This window comes from Marmota marmota, unplaced genomic scaffold (assembly GCF_001458135.2).
Source record: "Marmota marmota marmota unplaced genomic scaffold, marMar, whole genome shotgun sequence".
NCBI lineage: Eukaryota > Metazoa > Chordata > Mammalia > Rodentia > Sciuridae > Marmota > Marmota marmota.
In genome coordinates, this window is record NW_026000005.1 from 1,422,372 (window position 1) to 1,446,421 (window position 24,050).

A 24,050-nucleotide genomic window follows, 5' to 3' on the forward strand; every position below is an offset into this window, starting at 1 on the left:
TGTCACTTATTACTATAAATGATCTACATGCATAAGTAATGAAGGGGAAGTAATATTTTTAGTTTATAAGTTTCTTCTTCTTCTTTTTTTTTTAAGGTTTTCCCCATCTCTGCTAAATTCCACTGGCAAAATTCCACAGCTCATTAATTACCAAAACAAGTGAGTGAAACTAGTCTCATGATAGTCCACATAGGAAGCACTACCTATTACAATGTGAATGAAATCAATAGGGAAAATACATTAAGATACTTTTCAGCACAAAACCAACTTTGTATTATTGTGCTAACATAAGTCAAATACAAAAAGTGGGGTTTCTAATTTAGTGCTATTAATATACATTTCGTATTAGCTTCTATGAATGAATAATTGGATTGTCTTAAAAATACCATAACGTGTAACATATATCAGAGGGAGCATACAGAACCTGTGTTTGTGGCAATTTAAACCCTCTCAAGTTTATGCAGGCTAGTTTTGATGCACCAGCTGACATTTTCTTAATTCTGTGATATTTCTGGAATAACAAAACTAACCTTCTTGGACTTGGAGGGTTAAGTTACATTATAATCATGCAGAAAGCTATTCAAACACTGAGCTTGTAGAAAAGGAAGATAACCAGTTCTGCACCTGTGCAACATCAACAAATTTTCTATGCTTTTCCAGTAAAACTTTCGTTTCCTGAGCATCATCACCCAATCTGATGTGGGTCTTAAGTAGAGCATCCAGAAGTTCACTTAGCCATTCAACCGCCTAAATAAAAATACAAAACAGTGAAGCTGCATTCATAATTCTTTATTACTTACATCAAAACATCACATATACAAAAACTGCTATACTATGGTTGGTTAGTCCATTAATTATAACTAGTTCTCAATGGCTCATTTGATCCAGTGCTCCTCAGATTCTTCTCCTACTCTCAAATGTTCTTAAACTCTGAAGGCAAAGCCTACTACAGAAGCACTCTTAAAATACACATCACATAATAGAATATCATGCATTTCTGTAGAACAGACTTACTAGGATCTCATTACAGATGCATGTCACTGTTAAAAATCATAAATTCTTCTACATCAAGATGAAAGAATGTTCTAATACTAACTTCATAAAAATATCAAACTGTCTAGCATTGGAAGTTCTCCTGTGGGTTAGAAAGCAATGTGCTACAATTGCCTTTATTCTGGAATGTAACTAACAAACTACTAGTCAATAATAATATTAATAAATAATTCCAATCTCTAACACAATAGAGGATTTCATCAAGAGGATAAGCCAAATGAAATCAGTAAGCTAGCTAGAAGAACCAAATTTTATTCTTCAACAGGATAAGCTATATTTGATTAAGAATTTACTTTCTTAGGAACATAAGAAGTATACTTTTGTTCACAGTTAGATGAAATTGTTCTTCTAAGAAGTGATAGCCATATAATGTGGCCATCTGGTCCTTACCTGAGCAGCATCTTCTTCACATTTAAACAGCTGCACCATCTGAAGCATCTTTAACCTTCGCACATCTACCATGTCTTCACATCTAATAAATCCAAACATACATTTAGTCTATTGTTTTGGTTTCCACAATAACATCATCATCTGGTACATGTGTTTTATAATATACTAAAATATTTAGTCCTACACTATGGAAACTGCATGTGTTGCTTTGTAAGTTTAAGGATATCTATTCTATATCTATGTTACATCAAAACCTCAAAATACCTGAAAGACAAACCCTTTTGAGGATAGCATAGATTCTGTAAAATATTGAAGCAAAGTATAAATGCAATAGTAACTACAACCCAAACAAACTGCCACTGACAATTAGCATCAAACAAGCTTCATTGATAAAAATATGAAGTTTCTCAGGGCTGGGGTTATAGCTCAGCTGTAAAGCACTTGCCTCACACATGTGAGGCCCTGGGTTCAATCCTCAGCACCACATAAAAATAAATAAAATAAAGATATTGTGTCCATCTTTAAAAAAATCTTTTAAAAAATGTGAAGTTTCTCAACTACTAGCTTTAGGGATAATATTCCAAGGAAAATTTTTTAAATTAATACTTTTCACTGAATTATACTAGCTGGAATAATAGTTAAAACTGAATTCCTTTTTAAACTCTCCATTTACATTCTTAAAGGGGGGGAAAGAACTCCATTGATGTTTGGGTGAAAGGAACACAATTCAGAGCATTTTCTAATCTCTCTGCAGTGTGCTTGGATAATATATGGCTGAAACAATAAAAGTATCTTGATCTATCTCAACTCTGACCAATTTCCTTCACTCCCATGCAATTCACGTGCTGCAGAGGATAAGGGGGACTCCTATTGCAGTCCCAAATATCAACAAGAAGTTACCCAACAGGCACTGGGCTCTCCTACAGTTGATGTCCTTAAAGAAAGCTTAATAACAACAAAGAATGGTCCTTCCAGAGTTATCACAGGCTATTAGGGAGATAGTATCAATAAAAGTCATAGCATAATATTAAGATGCAACTTGTGTAAAGTAATTCTATAAGGTATTAAAGAGAAGTGATGATAATTATTTTTAAAATCTGAAACTTATCATCAAGAAGATAAGCCAAATGAACTTAATGTAAGACACCTAAATGATAAAGATATCAAAATATATATTCAAGAGTTGTACCAGGTTATAGGGAAAATGAAACATTTTCTCTGCTATTAAAATAGTTCCAACTTGGAAGAAGCATGGAGATTCCTCAGAAAACTTGGACTGGAACCATCATTTGACCCAGTTATCCCAGTCCTCAGCATGTACTCAAAGGACTTAAAATCAGCATACTATAGTGACATGGCAAAATCAATGTTTATAGCACCTCAATTCACAATAGCTAAACTATGGAACCAACCTAGGTGCCCTCTGACAGATGACTGGAGAAAGAAAACGTGGTATATATCCATATGGAATATTATTCAGCCATAAAGAAGAATGACATTATGGCACTTGCCATTTATGGATGAAATTGGAGACTATCATGCTAAGTGAAAGAAGCCAATCCCAAAAATCAGAGGCTGAATGTTCTCTCTGATATAAAGATGATACTCATAATGGGGGGTGAATGTGTGCGAAGGTCTAAATTGGACAGGGCAGAGTGAGAATAAGGGGAGGGGGGATGGGAAAGACAGTAGAATGAATCAGACACAACTTTCATATGTTCATATATGAATACACAACCTAGTGTAACTCCACATCACGTATGACCACAAACATAGGAAGTTATCTCCATGTATATATGATATGTTGAAAGACTTTCTACTGTTATGTATAACTAAAAAAATTTAAAAAAAATTTTAAAAAGATAGTTCCAATTTGGGAGATGAACTTTATACAATGTGACAAATGATATAATGGAGTCACAAAAAAGGTTTAATTGGAGTAAGTGACTAACCTGCCTTAGAAATCCTAAGACTTCCTAAGATAAGTCTATCTGAGTCTTGGAAGATAAGTAGGAATCTGCTAGATAGAAAACGAGAAAAGCAATACTCTCGGTGATGGATGAAACAACGTGATGTTCTCAAGGAAACTGAAAAGAACCATACAATTTAGTGGGAAAGTTAGAAAAGCATGAGACTCTGCAGAAGTGGATAAGAAAAGGTCTCCAGCCATTCCAGTAAGACTGTACTTCATCTGAAAAAAGAGAAAGTCCCAGAAGGAGGTTTAACACCATTCTTGTACTCCATGCGGATTACTCCTGCATACCAGACTGAAGAAGAGCAAGACCAGCGGAACTTGAGATCTAAAATATTGAACAAAAAATCGTGGGATTCAGCAACAACAACACTTGAATATTTGACTAGGTATAAGGAATGAGGAAGATGAAGGACTTTAGGATAAATTCCATGTTTTGTAGCTGACAGTAATTTTACCCTGAATAAGAAATTCAAAGCATGGAACAAGTTTTGGAGGAAAATGTTTCTCAAATTGGGTGTCAACATACTTTATATACCAACAGAGATATGAAAAATTGTGGTATATTTGTGTAATAAGAATTATAATACAAAAAAACAACAACAAAGTACATGTATAAAGGCATGAACTAGTGTAAACATACTCTTTATACAAAAATATGAAAAACTGTACTCTATATGTGTTAATAAGAATTGTAATGCATTCCACTGTCGTGTATTTAAAAAAATAAAATCAATGAAACTAAAAAAATATAGAAAACGATTCTAATCTGAAGATAACAGGCTTGGAGGAGCACATAGAGCATCCCACTGGAGACATGGAGCAGGTGACCGGAACTGAGTCTGGAGCACAGGAGAGGGCTTAGAAAGTGCTGCAACTATCCAACCACATGATATTTTTAAAAATCATTAAAGTAGTGAGATTTGCAGAGAGAGCAAATAAGAAGAGAATTTGGCCTCAGAACAAGCCCTGGAAGCAGTGTTTAGTTACAGAACAAGAAATCTGAGAAGAAAATTAACAAGAAACAGTGCCAGGAGGAGGACCATGGTTTCAGAAAGACACAGCTGTCAGGGAGTCTGGAAGAGAACCTATAAGCTGTGTCCAGTGCCATTCATAATCAAGCAGATCGGACTAAAACATTCTCTGGATTTTGAACAAGATCAATGTTTATCACATAAGGTCTTGTTGGTAACACCAATGAGAACAAAAGGAGTGAAGTGGAGGTCAGAAGTCAGGCTCAAGAGGATAAAAAGTAAGGTGGAGTTAGTAAGGAATGCAGTTTAGACCTGCAAACAACTTAGCTGTGAGGAAGAGCTTAATGCCAGAAGACAAAGGGATGAAAGGAAGATGGACCTCTTCATTCAGTCATACCAGGAACGTACTTCATTATATTCCAACAGGAGACAGTTGAGCATTTAAGTGAGGGGCAGGACTCAGAATAGAGAAAGGGAGTTAATGAAGACGGTAAATCAGAACCTAAAAGGCAGGATCCTTTCTCAGAGGATGGCTCTCCCTTTGTGGGGAGGAATCCGCAGATTCAGGACAAGTGCAGAAGGAATTCCAGCCTCGTGACTGTCTACTTTTGTAGGGGAGAGTTTCTGTGAGGTTCTGTTGATGACCTCAACATTTCTAAGTGTATAAGTTTTGATACAACCATGCTAGGTTATGTACGCTTGCCTATGTGATTCTGATCTTTCACTCTGCAATGGCTGTTGCAAATTATGTTTTCAAAGAATCCCTTGAATTCCTAGTCCTATATCAAAGTGAGCATCAACATTAGTCCACTGTGTCTAATCCCTGTACAGCAAACATGAGCACAAACAAGTGTGACATTTCATAAGAAACAGACATGAAGAATTAGATCAATACAGATGGCAGATTTAACAGCAACTCTAAACTAAAACGGAAATGTAAGTTTCTCCAAAAAGATTTTCTTATAGCAAAGCAAAGCAGAGTCCTAGGGTACAGAATGTTAAGCACTTTAGTATAACTCAAAATTTCACTATTAAGTAAAAGAGGGAAAGATACCTGGTAATTGAACAAATTGTCATTAATTTGTTGTACAATTATATATAATAACTATTATATTCATCAAAAGCCTATTACATGCCTACTATATAACAGGTAAGAACCTTTAGTTTGTATGTAAAATATAAATTATACAATTTTTCATTTTAGTTAGTATGTTGTCTTGGTAAAATTAACATTAACAGTCAAACTTTGCCTTTGTTTCCTAAGTTGCATGTCTTCCATCACTCCTTGTATGTGGTCCACGTTTTCTTTATTTTCAATGGTTACATCCTTTCCATAGGCCCAGGACGCCTGATTGGAGATCTGATCCAGCAGACCTTGACCTTTTTCACGCAAACCTTGCAATCCCACATCTAAAATAAAAGTTATTAGATTTAATCTCTTAACTAAGGTGTTTTTCCCTCCCTCAAATAAATCCTCTCAGCAGATACTGCACTTGGAATCCAAGCATAAAATCTTTATATATTAAACCACATTAGGATGGAGTCCTCCGAACATCTCAAGGAATAAAATCCTTTTAAACGGAGAGCTCTCAAACCAAATTCTCCCTAAAGGGAATGTTTAAAACACAAATCTCCATAGATAATAATTTCTTTTAAAAACTGAAAGCAGGAAGAAAGTATGTTAATTTCTATTTTGACAAATAAATTTTTCTATTTTTTTCCCTGTTTCATGTGTTCCTATTTTTAGGACAACAATGTAAATATGTTGTTTAAAAACAGTGTAAAATTTGTGAGATTTCAAGACACTCACATGGTGTATTATCAGTGTAAAGGGATGCCGAACGCTGTAAGTCAAGCCCAACTTACGCACCACAGGAGCAACATTAGGATATATTTACAATATTCCAAGTCAGACATGTGTAGAGAAATTCTCTTCTTTTTTTTTAAGGAAAAGTATGACTTAAGGAAACTACTGATATTTTAAAATAAATTTCATTTGGTGTATTGAATATATACTATGTATGTCATCTGTTAAACTAACAATTAGGCTACAAGCAAATAAAATGTCAATACAAAAAATGTTTTTCTGAAACCAATTCCCTGAAACTGTTTTCCACAATTAATTAATCTGATTTGATCACATGTCACCACTTTCTACATCTGCTTCCTCTGCTCCTTCCCTCAATGGACAGTCCCTTCCCATTTTCACATCTTGGCCTAGGAAAGTTCACTGCATTTCTTACTGTGGAAACGTTTAAAAGGTCCTGATGACAAAAGTAACAGAGCTTTCATTAAGAGCTAGCTTAATGAAATGGGACCACTCCCTCCTTAGAAACTAGGTAACCCTGACCATATTCCCAGGCAGAGAAACAAATGCACAGAACCAAACCAACTATTTTTTCACAAGGTTAGGATATAGCAACAACAAAAATCATTGCATAAAACACAGTTCGGGGCATACAGAGTTTACCACAGAACACTTCACAACTAATTACAGTTTATGCATGCACTACAAATAATTTCACTGTTCCTAGGATATGCAAGATATAGCACCTGTAGTAAACAAAAAGGCCAAAGGCCCAATGAAGGGAGGAGTGCCTAATCACAATGAAAAGTAAAAATTTTTAGCAAAAATTAGACTCACTCAAGGGAATAAAACCCCTTTAATACTACTTTTTCCTGTGTTCCCTGCAAATAATAATTAGTTCAGTATAAGCTGACTTAATTGTGTAACCATGATAATGATATTTTTTAAAAAAGAACTCTTATGTTTCAGCATTTTTAAAATCTGCTTACCAACACTTTTCAGCTTCTCTTCAAGCAGTTTTAAAGTTTGCTGAATCGATGCTCCATCAGCTGGTGCTACATCTACGCACAACATCCCTAATAAGCCATCCAACTGCTGAGACAACTAAAGCAGAGGGACACCAAAGAGACAACCCTGATGTAATCAGCATCTAAAGTGTTTAATGATGAATGAGGTTTATCTAATGAGGTTATCACAATTACACTTGAAAACATTATGCTGTTAAAAGACAAGAACAAATAATCAGAGTACATGTTATCTAGAAGATGGAACACACAGATGCATGCGCCAGAAAGACAAAGGAGAACATCCAGGTCAGCAGAGTGCAAAAAAATTATTGACACTTCCATTTCCATCTATGTTAAAAAGCATACATTTTGAAGAACAGTCAAAATGAAATATATCTACTGGTTTGGAATACTTTAGTTAGACAATCAAAGGTTTAATTGCATGCAGAATGACTTAGAATCATTTGTTAAATCAGAAAATTTTATCACGTTACCCCCACCAGTAAATTATATTATTGTTCAAGGAAAATAATTAGAGGAGACATGCAAACCTGCAAAAATTATGTGTGGATTGTTCAGATTATCTGAGGAAAAGAGAATCGATCAGAGTAGACACTTACATCTTGTGCAACACCATGAAATTCAAGAGCTGCTTGTAAGAGATTTTGCCTGAATTCCAGCTGACTGGCCTGCCGATAACAAACATCACTAAGTTGTTGCTGTAGTGACTTCAGTTCCACAAGATCTTCCTCATCCCCAGCATTCAAGAGTGCGGCAATTTGCTGATTAAGCTCCACATATACTGCAAACCATTCCTGTAATAGAGATATCACAAAGTATATTAAGGATCAAATTAGCTCCTGGAGGACACATTTTATCATTTCTCCAGACAAACTAAGTAACATACACATGAACACTTTTATAAAGCAACACTGTTTAAGTAGAGAATGTAAAATCCCTATCCTTCCCCACATCCGTCCATCATGATCCCTGGAGCTCACTGCCTGCCAATGGTAGTCTCCTGTGTCCTCAGTCTGGCTTCTAGATATTCCCTTCCTTCATACGCTGTAAGTAAAACCTGTTCACCCTCACAGTGCACAGTTACCTCTGCAGCCCCCTAAACTGGTTGCTATCTTTATTTCCACACCAACATACACAAGCCCAGAAGTGGGCTGACTCATTACTATTTCAAACCATTTTTCCCCCCTCTTGTCTGGAAAACCTGTGAAATGCAAGATGCTGGATTACGCCCTTCCAGCCTTTCCTGTGGTATCCCCTCATCCCCCTGAGGGTTCCTCTCTGCATTCCTCTCTGTGCCAGCCTTCTTGGTGATGGCCTCCATGTACACATGCACCAACACTCTGGACTCAGCTCCTCGACTGTTTCCCTCACTTCCACTACTGCATCCTCACCCCACCTCAGCTACCTACTCCACTGGCCCTAAAAGCCTGTCATCATGTACTGCTTACTATGCAACTCTAAACTCTCACTTTTGTGAATTCCATTCTTTCATCAGATACTGACTCCAATGCCCTTCTTTTAGCTACACCCCCAGAGGTCCACTGATTTATTCTCCTTTCATGTCTGACACTGCAGCACTTGGCAGCCTCTCACCCTTGGTCAGAAGCTACAACCACCTCCCGACATACAACCCTGGCCCACCACACCTGCCCTCCTTCCTTCCATCAAATTCACCTACTGAAACCTCAAACCTGGCTTCTCTGCCTACTGTGTGCCTGTACCAGAGTGGCTGAACACAGCTAGGTAAAAACCACCACAGACATGCCCTGCATATCATCCGTCAACGATGGACCACACATGTGATGGTGGTTCTGTAAGACTACACAGACTGGCGACATCATAATTGTCCTAGTTCCTGTAAGTGCACTCTATGTTGCTCATTCAGCAACAAAATCACCTAATGATGCATTTCTTAGAGTATGCTCCAATTAAGTGATACATGACGGATGGTCTGTGCATATTTTTTTTTAAGTTATAGCTAAATAATCTCAAACAGAGGTTCAGTAATCCTTGCAGGTTTCTCTAAGCAATTCACTTTCCCATTCTCGTGATTTTTTTTTTTTTCACTCCTTAAGTCTCCAACTCCCTTTTTACCTCTTTACTCTAGAAGAACTTCTTAATTCTCTGGATGCAATTAAAAGAGAACAGTCTCATCTTCCCACCAACAAATCTACAACCTTCCCTCCTATAGCCCTGTGCTCTGCCTCCCCACTCTATAGGGGCCCTGCTCCTGAGGCCAACACTCCTCCAGAGCATGATACCCTCTCTTCTGCTGCCTGTGCACAACTCTGCTCTTGCAACTATCATCTCTTTCTCTCTGATCAATTCTTCTGTTTCAACTGGATTATTTCCATCAGCACATAAGCAAGCTGTAACACCTATCCTGAACAAAATACACGCTTTAGGATCTATACATTTTAAAATTCTGTACATTAAACCTCAAAAAACAAACAAAAAAAAAACTTTCCTTAAAAGATAATATTCTTTGTTTCATTCCCTATTCTTTTAAAATTCATTCTAAGTCAGGATTTTGTATTTCCCACTCTTCTAAAACCAATCTTGTCAAGTTACCAAAAAATTCCCAGAGCTTGAGTCTTCCACCAGCAAGAATTGCTGGTTCAACCTCGGGAGCCCAACACTTCCTACCACTTCTGCCACCTCCACTCCAAGAGCTCCAGTCTTCCATTTACGCTGCTTGTCCCCCCTCCCTATATCCACCCGATAGCCAGTGATCTTTTCAAAACATAAATCAATTTTTTGTCTCAAAAACCTCTCCACTGATCTCATGTAACATTTAAAATAAACTTTAAGCTCCTGCTCATGGGTTAAAAAGACATTACTTATTTTGGCCCCTAACTTCCTCTCATTTTCTGTGACTCTCTGTCTTGCTCCCGGTACTCCAGTGATGTCCACCTTCTCATTGTTCTTTAGTCATATTCCTGCCTTGAGGTGCTTCCACGCTATACCCTCTATCTAGAGGGCCCTTTGCTTGGATTACTCCATACCAACTTGAGGTTTCTGATTAAATGTCATTTCCTCAGAGGAGGCTTTCTTAAATGCCATACCTTTAGTGCCTCTCTACTCCTTACCTCTCCATCATGATTATAATTCCATATGGTAATCCTGTGCAATAACCTAAGAGCCTAAAACAACCTGTGGCATATCATATGTGCTCGATTAACGTGCTGAATGAATGCATTAAGCACAGAAAACACTGTAGATTTGTTGGCATTAAATCATAGAGGAAACAGTGTATTATTCTGCCTCACATGGAATGTTTGGTTACCCCAAGTAAGGAGGAGGGATGCTGCTCCATCTAACAGATAAGACTAGTGTTATGGATACATGTCCTGCAATGCACAGGCCGGCCCCTACAACGATTTTGTATCTGGCCTTAAGTGTTAGTGGTACAAAATTTAAGAAACCTGCTCCATTCAATGGTGATAGTAACACCTGCTATACTTACTTTATTAGTTGCTGTAAGAATTTCATCAAATAACATACATAAAATACTTGTAAAACTACAGTTATCACAATGATTAAGCAGCCTGACAATTTAAAAAGTATAGAATATTACCTGAGAAAATTATCACTGTCATGGTCTCATATCTCATATCTTTAGTAATTAAAATTTAACTAAATGCTCTAAATAAAGATATCCAAATCTCTGAAGTAGTGGCAATGATTCTGAGAAAAGTAGTAAACTAAAGGATCAGAATTCCAGGATGGCACTTCTCAGTGAGAACTACTTACACTAGAACACCTGGGTGTTCATCAAAATACCCAAGTTCTTCCCTCAGCCTCTGAGTCTCTTGGGGTGGGGCCCTGGAAATTGCATTTTTAACAAGCACCTCTGATAATTCTTGACCATTAATGTTTAAGAACCACCACTGTGAAGCTGATTTTTGCCCTGGTTTGAAACCTTAAAATACATGTAAATTCTAGCAATGTGACCAGGGATGTAAATACAATATAAAGACTAATATGTCTCAATAAATTAATGCCTAGAATTGGAGTTACTGATGTTACTTTTGAGTGTGTCATAAATAAATGACAAACTCTATACCTATGTGGGACTGAGGATGGGGGGGGTCTGGCTTACATATATGTATGTGTTTAAAATTAGGCATAATGTTTCTTCATAAAAATAGAATGTATATAACCTTAGGTAAACAGCTGCATTCAATTTACTATGGCCATTCTTGTACTCTGTTCATACACATTTACTGTGTTGAAATTTATTAATTTATAGCAAAATAAAAAGTCAACACCAAGATTTGGGGTTTGGATTAAGATGATAAGTAGAGGGCTGGGGATGTGGCTCAAGCATGCGCAGGCGCTGGGTTTGATCCTCAGCACCACATAAAAATAAAATAAAGATGTTGTGTCCACCGAAAACTAAAAAATAAATATTAAAAATTCTCTCTCTCTTAAAAAAAAAAAGATGATAAGTAGGGAAAGCATTTGAATGTTAGAACATGAACAGCCAGGACTGACACTATGATTGTGGTTGAGCCAGTGTCAATACATAGTTGGTGAAATGATCATTTGCACTTTGCACTTTAAACCAAGAACAGGAATCCCAGTCTGGGAGGAAAGAAATACTGCCAACCCAGGCTATGTTATACACTTAGAATATATACTGAGGACAAAGAGGTCTTGATGTGTCAAGTAAACCTGCTCCATTACCATCTATTAGGCTCCACACACCAGCACAGGGCCCTTTGGAGGCAGAAGTCAGCACTGTGGGAAGGTGGGACAGTGACAGAATGCAGAAGCAGCTTCGGAAATGCATGCTTCTACACTCTCCTGCTATGTATTTTTGTGTGTGTGTGCCAGGGATTGAACTCAGGGGCACTCGACCACTGAGATGCATCCCCAGCCCTATTTTGTATTTTATCTAGAGACAGGTTCTCACTGAGTTGCTTAGCACCTAGCTATTGCTGAGGCTGGCTTTGAACTTGTGATCCTTCTGTCTCAGCCTCTGAGATTACAGGCGTGTGCAACAGCACCAGCATGTGCTCTTCCCAACACACTCCTACCCTACCCAAATGTAAAAGTATATTTATCATTGTAGTCAAATATTTTGAGATTTATAAACAGACTCTACAATCACTTCTATTCACTTTGATATTTTTTGTTGGGTTGTATTCAAAAACCAAGCAAACTTCTAATTCACGGTCCTTCACAAATAACTACAAATCAGGAGGATTTTCATTTTTCTATATTAGTGCTGAATATCCTAATAAATTTGAGTTGATAGCTTTATTCTGCATTACACTTTCATGTGGAATGGAAAACATAATACTTGACATGGTACTTCAATACAAAATGGTCTATTAAAGTTTTCCAAATTCTACCCTTGTTAACTATCAATACTAGAAATTTCCTAAGACCTGAACAATTCCAGTAAATACTTGAAGCTGTTGTTTTACTAATAGAGAAAAGAAGTATTAGAATATCTTAAACATCATATATTAACATTCATCCAGCACCAACCTAGTCTTTTTATTTTAAATTTTTTAAATTTACATATGACAGTGGAATGCATTACAATTCTAAGGTGACAATGAATGCAGTGCCACCTACTGGCTAAAACAATGCAATTATCTTTTCTTAAACCTTTTAAAGAATGGAAAATTTTTATCTATTCAAAAGTGGAAAGAATAGCATAATGAAGCCCCATGTGCAATCTAGCTTCAATAATTACCCACTTGTGGTCAATCCTGTTTCAACTATATTCCAATTCAATATGTCCCCACCCTCCAATTTTCCAATATCCCAAATATCACACATGATTTAAGGAAACAAAATCCACAATAAATCAAGAGTATATTTTTTCCTCTGGGGTCCAGATCTATGAATACAGATGTCAAAATATGTGCATGGGGCTGGGGTTGTGGCTCAGTGGTAGAGTTCTCACCCAGCAAATGTGAGACTCTGGGCTCGATCCTTAGCATCACATAAAAATAAACAAATAAAATAAATGTATTGTGTCCAACTACAACGAAAAAATAAATATTTTAAAAAATGTGTATGTGTGTCCTCAAATAGCAAGAGAATATAGATACATACATACATACATTGTATCTTAAGCATATCCATGCAATTTAGTAGCTTTCCCTAAGAGAGAGACAGAGTGAAGGGATCCTACCTAGATATCAGGATGTCTATGTTTTTAACCTAGTCTAGCAACTTATTGATTTAAAAAAAAGTCTGTTTCTTCATCTATAAAATAAGAAAGGGATATTTTAGTTTATAAGGTCCTTTCCAATATAAAAGTTCTGTATATCTTTTCCACATTATAAGTAAGCTTAAGCACATGAAAAGAGATACCCATACATAATTTATTTTTAAGCTGATTTTAAAAATTCATATAAAAAGTATACATAAACAAACATTTAAACACAGGGGTCTCTATGTATGTCAATGGTAATTTCACCCACACAACATACAATATAAAATGTAATTCCAATACTTTTTGTGAATTTATACATGATATATGTAGAATCCAATTTCTAACTATAACTCTCTTGGTATCTTTTAAAAATAATAAGTACATATATAAACCCTATCTTTGGGCTCCTCAAGTATCATGTATCCTTACTAAGAGGACTTTCAGAACACTTGGTGACTAAATTCTCTTAAATAAAATCTGATATTCTATGCAAATACTGCTTTCAAAAATTTACAGGGAAACAAATTATAGAAACCATCTATACTACAGTAACATGTTTCACCCAGAATAATCAAATAAATCATAATCCATGTAGAAAATATCAACAGTATTTTAAAAGCCTAAGAGAGGGCTGGGGCTGTAGCTCAGTGGTAGAGCACTTGCCTAGTATAGGTGAGGCACTGAGTTCAATCCTCAGCACCACATAAGAATAAATAAATAAAAGTATTATGTCCATACAATAAAAAATATTTTTAAAAGTACAAGATAATTAAAAGATCATAACTTCAGGAACAGGGTTTATAAATCAAATATAAATTATTCTAATTTTTTACCATAAAACGAAGAACCATATTGGAACCTGTGAAATGGATAAACTATATGGGATTTAATTTTTTTTCTTTCTTTTTTTTTTTAGTTATAAATGGACACAATACCTTTATTTTATTTATTTATTTTATGGGGTGCTGAGGATCAAACTCAGTGCCTCACATGGGCTAGGCAAGTGTTCTACCACTGAGTTACCACCCCAGCCCAGGATTTAATTTTTCCAAGTCTCTTACAGGTACTAATTAGAAATGTTAGACTACCTATGTACTATCTTTATATGATTTCCAAATCTTGTGATAGCTCTTTCTACATATTATTGTCTCGGCTAGACTACAACTCCTTTAGGCTATGTTATGTAGATTATCGGCCAGTGCCACTGACAGTTAAGCCTGACTGGGGGAGGAAAAAAAAAAAAACCTAATTGGAGAAAGATTACTAAAAAAAGCAATATGAGGAAAGTAAACAGAATGTATCTCCTTAAAAATAAAGTGATTATTAAAATATAGCTCTAATAAAGATGAGATTTACTCAAATTTATTCGCAAAGAATATTATTTATTCTTTAACCATACTTAGTTAAAATATATATTTCTTAACTGTTCAACTTTTATTACCACTTCAAGTAGAGGAGTTAATGGGTAAAGAAACACACTGTGAAAATATAATGTTTCAATGACCCTTCAAACTCACCTGTTCCAGAGTTTAACACTATTACTGATCAATTTTTGAAGATGGATAGACCAAGGAGATAGAATTTAATGGATCAAATTTTATATTTCCAATTTTGTATTCAATCTATTTAAAATTACCATAAAAAGAAATATGGCTTCAGGGAGGGGGGATGAACTAGCTAATCTACAAACTATATGACTACTTTCTCCACATACAGAACTAACTATAACCAAGCATGAGCTTAATAAACATCTGTTTCTTCCACATAGCAAGTTGTTGCACTTTAAATTCTCTTGAATAATTTTATCTATAATCTGAATAAGGATTGATTTATTTCCCAATCCATACCTGTGATCTGTCTAATTATTCCCTTCACAATTACAAATGTCACCCCTAATGCACAGAGAATGGAAGATACTCTGCCTCCTCTGTACTCCCTCTCCATCAGCTGTGTGTAACACTGCAGTCCTGGTGGTATTCCCAGCATTTAGTTGTACAGCATGCTCCCAATGAAGTAGGGAAGGCCTTCCTCTAGGATTTTAAGAACAGACTTTTCTATTGAAGGGACTAGTGATGAAGGCTCTATTTTTGTACTCTATTTTTTTTTTCCATCACTATAGCTTTTAAAATTTCATCTACACTGTGTTAGAGAGGTAACAATAAAATGAAACTGCATTGCAGGTAAAACCTAAACCAACCTTCGAATTAACGTACACTAAGTGGTCAAAATGAAAACTTATAACCTCTAAGGATTCAATAAACTGTATTCTAGGCCCCTATACAAAGTTAACAGCAGCTTAGCACTTAGTACCACCTATGCTAATTATGCACAAGAATAACTGCACTGTAACTTGCAGAGGAAAAAGCCTCTCACACTGTGCTGGCTCTCGATCTCTTCATGCTTCTGCTGTAGGGCCTGGGAAGCCCTAATAGAGTCACCAATCCCCCACTGGGCTCTCAGTTGTTCTGATCCAGGTCCTTCCAGCCAGTTCACAACCTGTAAATGAAAGTTGAGATGAAATTTTAGAATAATCAAAGGCTTTTCAAATTTTCAGTCTAACTGGTTTTCTCTCCCCCAAATTCCTTAAGTATTTTAAACAGAAATTCTTTAAGTTCTACTACATAAGTAATAAACATTTCTTTCGGAATTACACAGTTATAATATGACATTTCCAAAATTTACACTTTGAAAGATGTACACTGTAGCCTTAGGCTTACAGTTATCTGATCATTTGTCTAGCTAAAAAGAAATCTGGAATGGTTCTATAAAAGAGGATTAAAAATTAACTTATGATAAGACAATCAGAAAACTACAGAATTTAGAGTTGAAAGGGAAATCAGAAATGACATTGGTCAAGGTTATCTAACACTTAAGAAAATTGAGTTTCAGGGAGACTAAATGACTTCCCCAAGGTAACATAACCCATTACTAAAAAAAAATAGGACTAAAACCTGTGTTATCTGGTCTAATGTTCTTCCCTAAGCACTGAAAAAAAAAAAAAATTAGATGAACTAACAAAGCTAAAATACTACTTTCTCACTTTGAAAAGAAAATTAAAAAACTAACTACAGAATTATATTATAATACCTTTAGGTGCTTTCTTAGGATCAACTAAACGTTCAGACCCATCAGAAATCCCACCAGCTCCAGTCCACCCAGGATAGAGGGGAAGGCGTACAGCTATAGTTGATCCTGGGTGGCACTTTAGGAGTTCCTCTTCTCCCAAGTCCCTTTTCTGTCCACATGGGAGAGACACAGGAGTCACTCCACCATGAAAAGTTCACATCCCTCGGGGCCACACCCATTATGAGTGTCAACTGAATTCATGGATGCCCCCAGTTCGGCCTTCCATCAAATAGTATAGTTCTCCCAGTTCCAGAACTGGGGTAATTTTTACTATAAGCAATACTACCTGATAACATAGGTGACATTTCAATTTTTATCAGGTTCTCAGGAGAGCAAAGCTAGACAGTTAGGCAAAGAACAAATACTCAGCAGTTTTATTAAGTCTACACTCTACACACACAATCATGCCATGAAGGAATTTTAACCAAAGAAAACACTACTGCTGAAATTTACCTGTTGCTTCATTAGAATAAGAAATTCAAAATTATATGTAATTTTATGCCTTAAATCTAAACTTATGATAGCTCCCAAGGAGTGAAGGCAGCTTACTATGAGGGTCTGCATGGACAGGCTTGCCTTAGAACTGTGTCAACACAGCCAGTAGCTCCACAGTGCACTCTATCATATCACCAGCTTTACATTGTCTGGTTTTTAAACCTAACAGTACACACATCTTTATTTTTTATGATTATATAAAAGGACATCATAAAAAACAGTCATGTGTATTTTCTTCCATTAATTTTTCACATAGTTTTCATATACTCCTCCAGATTGGGTTGCTACAGTCAGTTCTCAGAGTGTAAGTTCTATCCTGTATTTTTCACTTATCATTAAACTATCATACTCTAATGAGTTTCCAAGTGGCTACAGTTATTACAATTTTCAGTGATTTCAAGAGTCTCTTTTTTAAGAATATCAACCTATTTGCTTGTCTACCTGCCTCTCTCCCACCTAACCAACCAGCCAGCCAGCCAGCCAGCCACTCAACCAACCAATATTAGGCACTAAGAAATATGGTACCTTAAATAACCATTATATCTGCTACATTCTTATTGTTGGACATTTAAAGTGTTTCCACTCTACATCAATTCTAAGCAATGTGATTAAAAAAATAGATAGCAATTACACATGGTATTTTCTCTAATTCTATATCATTTTCCTATGACAGTTTTCTGATACAGAACTTCTTTCATCCAATGACAATGAAATAATAAAAAAAACCCCTCAAAAACAAAAGAGTCAAAGGATAGAACTGTTGACTCACTGGAATAGCCCTAAGTAGTGGAACTTTCTCTTGATTAAACTATATTTTCAGAGTACTAAATTCATAGGCAAGCTATCCTCAGATTCTCTTTAGAATGCAAAGGTTGGTTTGTCCTTCAACATCTCCATTTTTTCTTTTTTAACCTTTCGTATGCGCTGTCTTCAGAAGGGCATGGTACTAACATCCTGTGTCTCTCTATTAGCCTGTCATATCACTCTTTAACAAAAGAGACAGATGAACAGTTTGGTATTAGAGAGGCACTACGCACGAATCTAAATGCTGAATTCTGGCTCTGCTCCCACTAGTCAAAAAACTTTTGTTCCTCACCTTATAAATGATGTTAGTGACGCTCACCTTACAGGGTTATACCAGTCATTGTATGTAAGATACTCAGTGCAGTAGACACTAATAGCTGCCAGCCTCTGCTTTTCCCAGGTTTTCTGTAGCCTAGCTTCTTGTTTTTCTCATATCTGCATTTTCCAATCAGATCCCTGGGTTCTCAAGGAAGTCCCTGAACTATGGTATCCAACACTTTAAAATATGGAAATAAAAAAAGAGTAAGCTTTAAGGAAGCTTACATCAACATTTTTAAACAATTTTCCATTTTCCTTTTGATCATAAGTTATTTCTCATTTATTACTACATGTTTGACAATGAATATGGACACACTGAGATAAAATGAGATGAAATGAATTTAGGTATTTTAACTATTTCACTAGAAATATCTAGATTCTAAAAGTAATGAAGGCATTTAAGATTTTTAACTAATTAGTAATAAATTATTAACATCAAACATGTAAGCTTTGATTTTAGAATACTCTAGAAACTAAAAAAGCAAGTTAATATAACTTGGGAAAAATATATTAGGGAAAAAAAATGATGGTACGGATTGAATGTGTTGGAAACTTAGTCCCCAATGAAATGGTATTGAGAGGCAGGAACTTGAAGGGGTGGATAGGTCATGAAGGTTCTGTCCTTATGAATGGGTTCATGTCATTATCCCGAGAGTAGGTATGTTTCAGGGGCAAGTGTGGCTGGCTTACTCCTGCACATGTGTTCTTTTTCTTTTTCATCCCACAATCAGGCTCTGCTGCCTTTATACCTCCTACAGTAGGATGACGCATCAAAAAGACCCTGCCAGAAGCAACTCTCAACCTTGGACTTTCCAGCCTTCAGAAGTGTGAGAAATAAATCTGTCCTTTATAATGATTTAGTTTCAGGTATTGTTATAGCAGCACAAAAAGGACTTAAGACAGAATGAGAGTTTGAAGAAACACAAACTTAAAAGTAAATCTTAAGGGGTTAGGGATGTGGCTCAAGCGGTAGCGCGCTCGCCTGGCATGCGTGTGGCCCGGGTTCGATCCTCAGCACCACATACAAACAAAGATGTTGTCCGCCGAAAACTAAAAAAAAATAAATATTAAAATTCATTCTCTCTCTCTCTCTCGGTTTCTCTTTAAAAAAAAAGTAATAAGATTTTTTTAAAAAAGTAAATCTTAAGTATACTAAACAAAGACATCTTGGCACAAAAACCCTGTTACATTGTCAAGTACCCATATAGTTTTAATGTATGCAGAAAATAATTTCCCTTAGTATGCTTCATCAGTAATGTAGACCCAGTAAATGGGTGACTATTTCTAATAAAAATAATGCAAATTGAGGTGGATGCCCCAGTAAACAAGTTTATTTAAATGCATTAATGATGGTAACTTGCCAAACAACTATTATATAAAACTTAATTTCAAACACAACATCTTGCTCAATCTGAATATTAATTTACTGTAAAAAACAGTTCTGTATCCAATCCATAACAATGTGACCCCAGAATGGTTACATTTATATGCAAAGTATAACCTTGGAGATGTGTTCTTAAAATCTACCATGACAAATATTTGCACAGGCCAAAAATGTGACTATCTACTATTCTTTCATGGCCAGGCTGATTTAAAGAATGCATGAGAGAATATCTGGAAGTATATAAGGTCAAACCAGCCAAAAGGATGTGTCAAGCAAATGTTAAGGATCTGCCCCACAAAAAGGGCATGGGGTCTGAGAACACAGCCTCTAGCTACATACTTATGCAACTCAGAGTGTATCTAATTTTGCATCAACAGTTCCTCTCTACACAGAAGAAAAGCACATGAATGATTCTAGAAATAACATTTGCAGTGCTGGTGGTAATTACTCCCATAATAAATAATGAGACTAACAATAGCATATTTCAGTGAAGTGGCATTGTCTTCCAGCCAAAAGCATGTGAAATATAATTTTTAACTGCCACAGCAGCAGCAGTATGAAAAACTCTTGCATACTACATGAATCTGATGCTGCTACTTTGAACTGTGGGGAATAAGTGCTGATAACTATCATGTTACTACTTAACCCCTAGTTTATCAGAGCTATGGATTCCTCTTGAATAATGTTTTTAGCGATAAGCTACTGAACAAAGAAATCTGAAGTAATTCAATTTTTAAGAATTTAAAACAAACAAAGATATTCAATTTAATGGTGACCTTTATATAAACAAAAAAATTTTACATTTTCCCCAAATTTGCAAATCAGGAGATGGTATAGCTCATACCATGTGATCAGCATATCATCAATTATATAGTTAAATTTAAGTAACCATTTTGTCCAGGGGTGGGGGGAAATCTTTCCTTAAGTTGACATCTATGAAAACAAGAATGTAGGAAAACACTGCATGGTGACCACTAATGTTCCAATTGATTGACTGGTGCAGCCAATTTGGAAAGCAGTATGGAGATTCCTTAGAAATCTGGGAATGGAACCACCATTTGACCCAGCTATTCCTCTTCTCAGACTATACCCAAAGGACTTAAAAACAGCATACTACAGGGACACAGCCACATTAATGTTTATAGCAGCACAGTTCACAATAGGTAAACTGTGGAGCCAACCTAGATGTCCTTCAGTGGATGAACGGATAAAAAAAAATGTGGCATTTATACACAATGGAATATTACTCAGCACTAAAAAAGAACAAAATCATGGCATTTGCAGGTAAATGGATGGCATTGGAGAAGATAATGCTAAGTGAAGTTACCCAATCCCCAAAAAACAAATGCCGAATGTTTTCTCTGACATAAGGGGGGTGACTCAAAGTGGGGTAGGGAGAGAGAGCATGGGAGGAAGATTATTTCTAGATAGGGAAGAGGGGTGGGAGGGAGAGGGGAGGGGAAATAGCAAGGATGGTGGGATGTGATGGACATCATTATACAAAATACATGTATGAAGATTTGAATTTGGTGTCAACATACCTTATATACAGAGATACGAAAAATTGTGGTACATATGTATATTAAGAATTATAATGTAAAAAAAGAGAGTACATGTATAATGGCATAATTTGGCATGAACATACTTTATATAAAGAGTCACGAAAAATTGTGCTGTATATGGGTAATAATCATTCCACTATTGTCATGTATTTAAAAACTAAATTTAAAAAAATAAAAAGAAATTAAAAAATTAAACTTCTGTTAAAGAATTAAACAATAATCTTGTTACCATTATTACTATTATCATAAATATCACCATCATCATTTCCCTTCTCCAATTTCTTTATCCAATTGAGCTGGCCCATCATTTCAAAAACGTGCTTGCTAACACATTAACTCCTGTGTCCCTGACTTTCTGTCATGGCCATTTGTTCCACTTCACCAAAGCACAAATGCTGGATGAGTCCTATCACCTGGGTTCTCTGCCTATAGCAATGTCTAGAATAAATATCCAGCAGTAAACACTTTACAAAGACTATCTTTTTTAAATCCACAACAGTCTTAGTAAATAGCTATTATAGTCAATGATGATATTGTTGTTATTCTCTGTTGACTAAAGAGAAAACTAGGGCATGGAACATTCCTCCCAAGGTGAAGGTGCTTAAAAGTAGAAGAGGGTAGACCCAGGTAACATGGGTTCGAAATCTGAGTTTTATACCATTATGCTATTTCTTCTTTGTAGTTTTCAAAGATAATCTCAAACTAATTAGCCAAAGTTTACTTGAATTAATAGGAACCATTCTTTAATTTACAAATGAGAACACAGAAAAAGTTGCATAAATTAAAGTATCCCCAGAAATCAAGTTTATATGTGGTTATCCATGGACTCAAGCCTTAATTTTTGCCTGGAATTCAACATTTTCATGATCCTTCCTTCCTTTCAACTGTTTTTTCCTATGACATCCTGATACTCTAGTTCAGAGGTCAGCAAACTGTGGCCTGCAGGCCAATTCTGGCCCACCACCTGTTTTTGTACATAAAGTTTTATTGGGGAAAGGCCCTGTACCTTCATTTACACAATACTATGTCTATTCTTGCACAATGATGGCAGAGCTAAGCGGCTGTAACTACAACAAAGACTGTTTGGTCACAAAGCCTAAATCTTAGTCCCTTTACAGAAAAAGTCCACTAACAACTGCAGTAAATATCGACAGTAGAAATTACTTCAATAGAAATAAAAACAGCTACTATTAATTGAATATTGGGTTCTTCCCCAAACACTAGACTTTTAAAAGAGCTGTTATTATCCCTATTTCAATTAGTGAAAGAAGGAAAAGAAGAAGGGGGTAAAGAAGGTAGACAGATAGAGCAAGTCTTAGATATAGGATGGAGACTACCTTTCTGACCATGTTGTATGGTGAAAAGGCCATCAATCCCCTCTGTGCCAATTGCTTCCCTTTTTCCTAGCAAGGCTTAGGATTTCAAGCAGCTGTTTACTCATGCTAAGCTTCATCCTCCACAGAATGCAAATCTTTTTTTTTTTTTTTTTTNTTCCATTTCCATGCAATTTCCCTCCTCTCTCCCTTTCCCTATACAAATATCCATTTAAAAAAGAAGAAGAAGAAGAAGAAATCAGCTGGGCACAGTTAGAGCAGGATTGCAATTGCAAAGCCAGCCTCAGTAGCTTAGCAAGGCCCTAAGCAACTTAGCAAGACCCTGTCTCAAAATAAAAAAAAATAAAATGAAAAATGGGTTGGGAATGTGGCTTGATGGTTAAGCACACCTGGGTTTAATCTCTGGTACATTCCCCCCCCCCAAAAAAAGAGAATAAATCAAATATCAATAATCAGATATTATTTATTGCAAGAATTCTGAAAGCACTCATCATGTTTCCAACTACCTATTTTTAAAACTCATTGTGTTAGAGTAAGCTGAATGCTCAATGTCATCACTGAAGAAATATGACTTTAATCTAAATACTATATATAAAAAGATAAAATATTTTTAGAATTCCAGTTTGAAATGTCTATATATTTCTCTATATGGTATACATAATACTTAGTAAAAGTCACAAAATAGAAATTATCAGGAAAAAAACATTTAGAATGAAAGAGTTAGATATAATCCAATCAGATACCTACCTGCATCACCTTTTGCTGAATCTCTTCTAATTGGGTGCGTTTACTACGCTGTCTACATACTTCCTGGTAGCGGGTGTACTGCTCTCGGAGTGAATCTAATAATTTCATAACCTGTGGCTGCGCAAGCAGTTCATCATCCATAGGAGACCAGGAGACCCCGCCATCAGAGCCATTAAATCGACGCTGCTGTAATTCGGATAATAATTCATGCCCTTTACAAATAAAAGATACTTGTAATTAATACCCAAAAGGAAATACAATTTGTTTTTAAAAACTATCCACCTATCTATCTTCTAGGTCATAAGGAGTAAAATACAAAGAAGAAAATTATATCACAATAAATAGAAAAATTGTATATGTGCATATAAATACATATGTATATACACACAAAATATATTAAAGTGCCCTATCATATATCACAAATACATATGCTACAGATATATGCTATGTAACAGAAAATATGGTATAGCATATATATGGTGATATATAATTTCTATCTGTTTTATCTATCACATTCTTGTTTTTGGTGGATTTATTACTTAGAACACTATGCCAATCAATCATGCTTTCTGACAGAGCAGAATTATACTCTGGGATTTCTGTATGATGATATTAATCCAAGCTATATAAGATTTCAGTATTGATCCCTATTAATATCTCATCACAACACTTAAAAGTTGACAATGAAACAGATGTATGATTAGCATAAATAAAATTTTCATTACAAATAATCTCTGTAAAATCTCCACAACATATTAACTGTGAATCATAAAACATACTAGTGTGAGAACTGCATTGAATGTGATTCAATTATAGCAAGCTCATGTAGGAAATCAACTCATTTACAACTAAATCTACTTATTTACAACAAAAGCTGT

General features: G+C 35.7%; 1 protein-coding gene across 3 annotated transcripts in view; it reads right to left on the reverse strand.

Moving 5' to 3' along the window:
- Sestd1 (SEC14 and spectrin domain containing 1) overlaps window positions 1-24,050 on the reverse strand; it is a 119,982-nt gene that overhangs the window by 12,922 nt on the left and 83,010 nt on the right. For 2 of the 3 annotated variants that reach the window (XM_015481111.2, XM_048808100.1), the window contains 7 exons: window positions 23,173-23,384; window positions 15,776-15,898; window positions 7,824-8,018; window positions 7,186-7,300; window positions 5,640-5,799; window positions 1,444-1,525; window positions 625-747 (listed from right to left, as the gene is read on the reverse strand). In XM_015481111.2, coding sequence (XP_015336597.2) covers window positions 625-747; window positions 1,444-1,525; window positions 5,640-5,799; window positions 7,186-7,300; window positions 7,824-8,018; window positions 15,776-15,898; window positions 23,173-23,384 — 1,010 coding nt within the window. Of the gene's footprint in view, window positions 1-530; window positions 748-1,443; window positions 1,526-5,639; window positions 5,800-7,185; window positions 7,301-7,823; window positions 8,019-15,775; window positions 15,899-23,172; window positions 23,385-24,050 lie in introns of all 3 variants that reach the window. The other variant, XM_048808101.1, reaches the window with a different exon arrangement.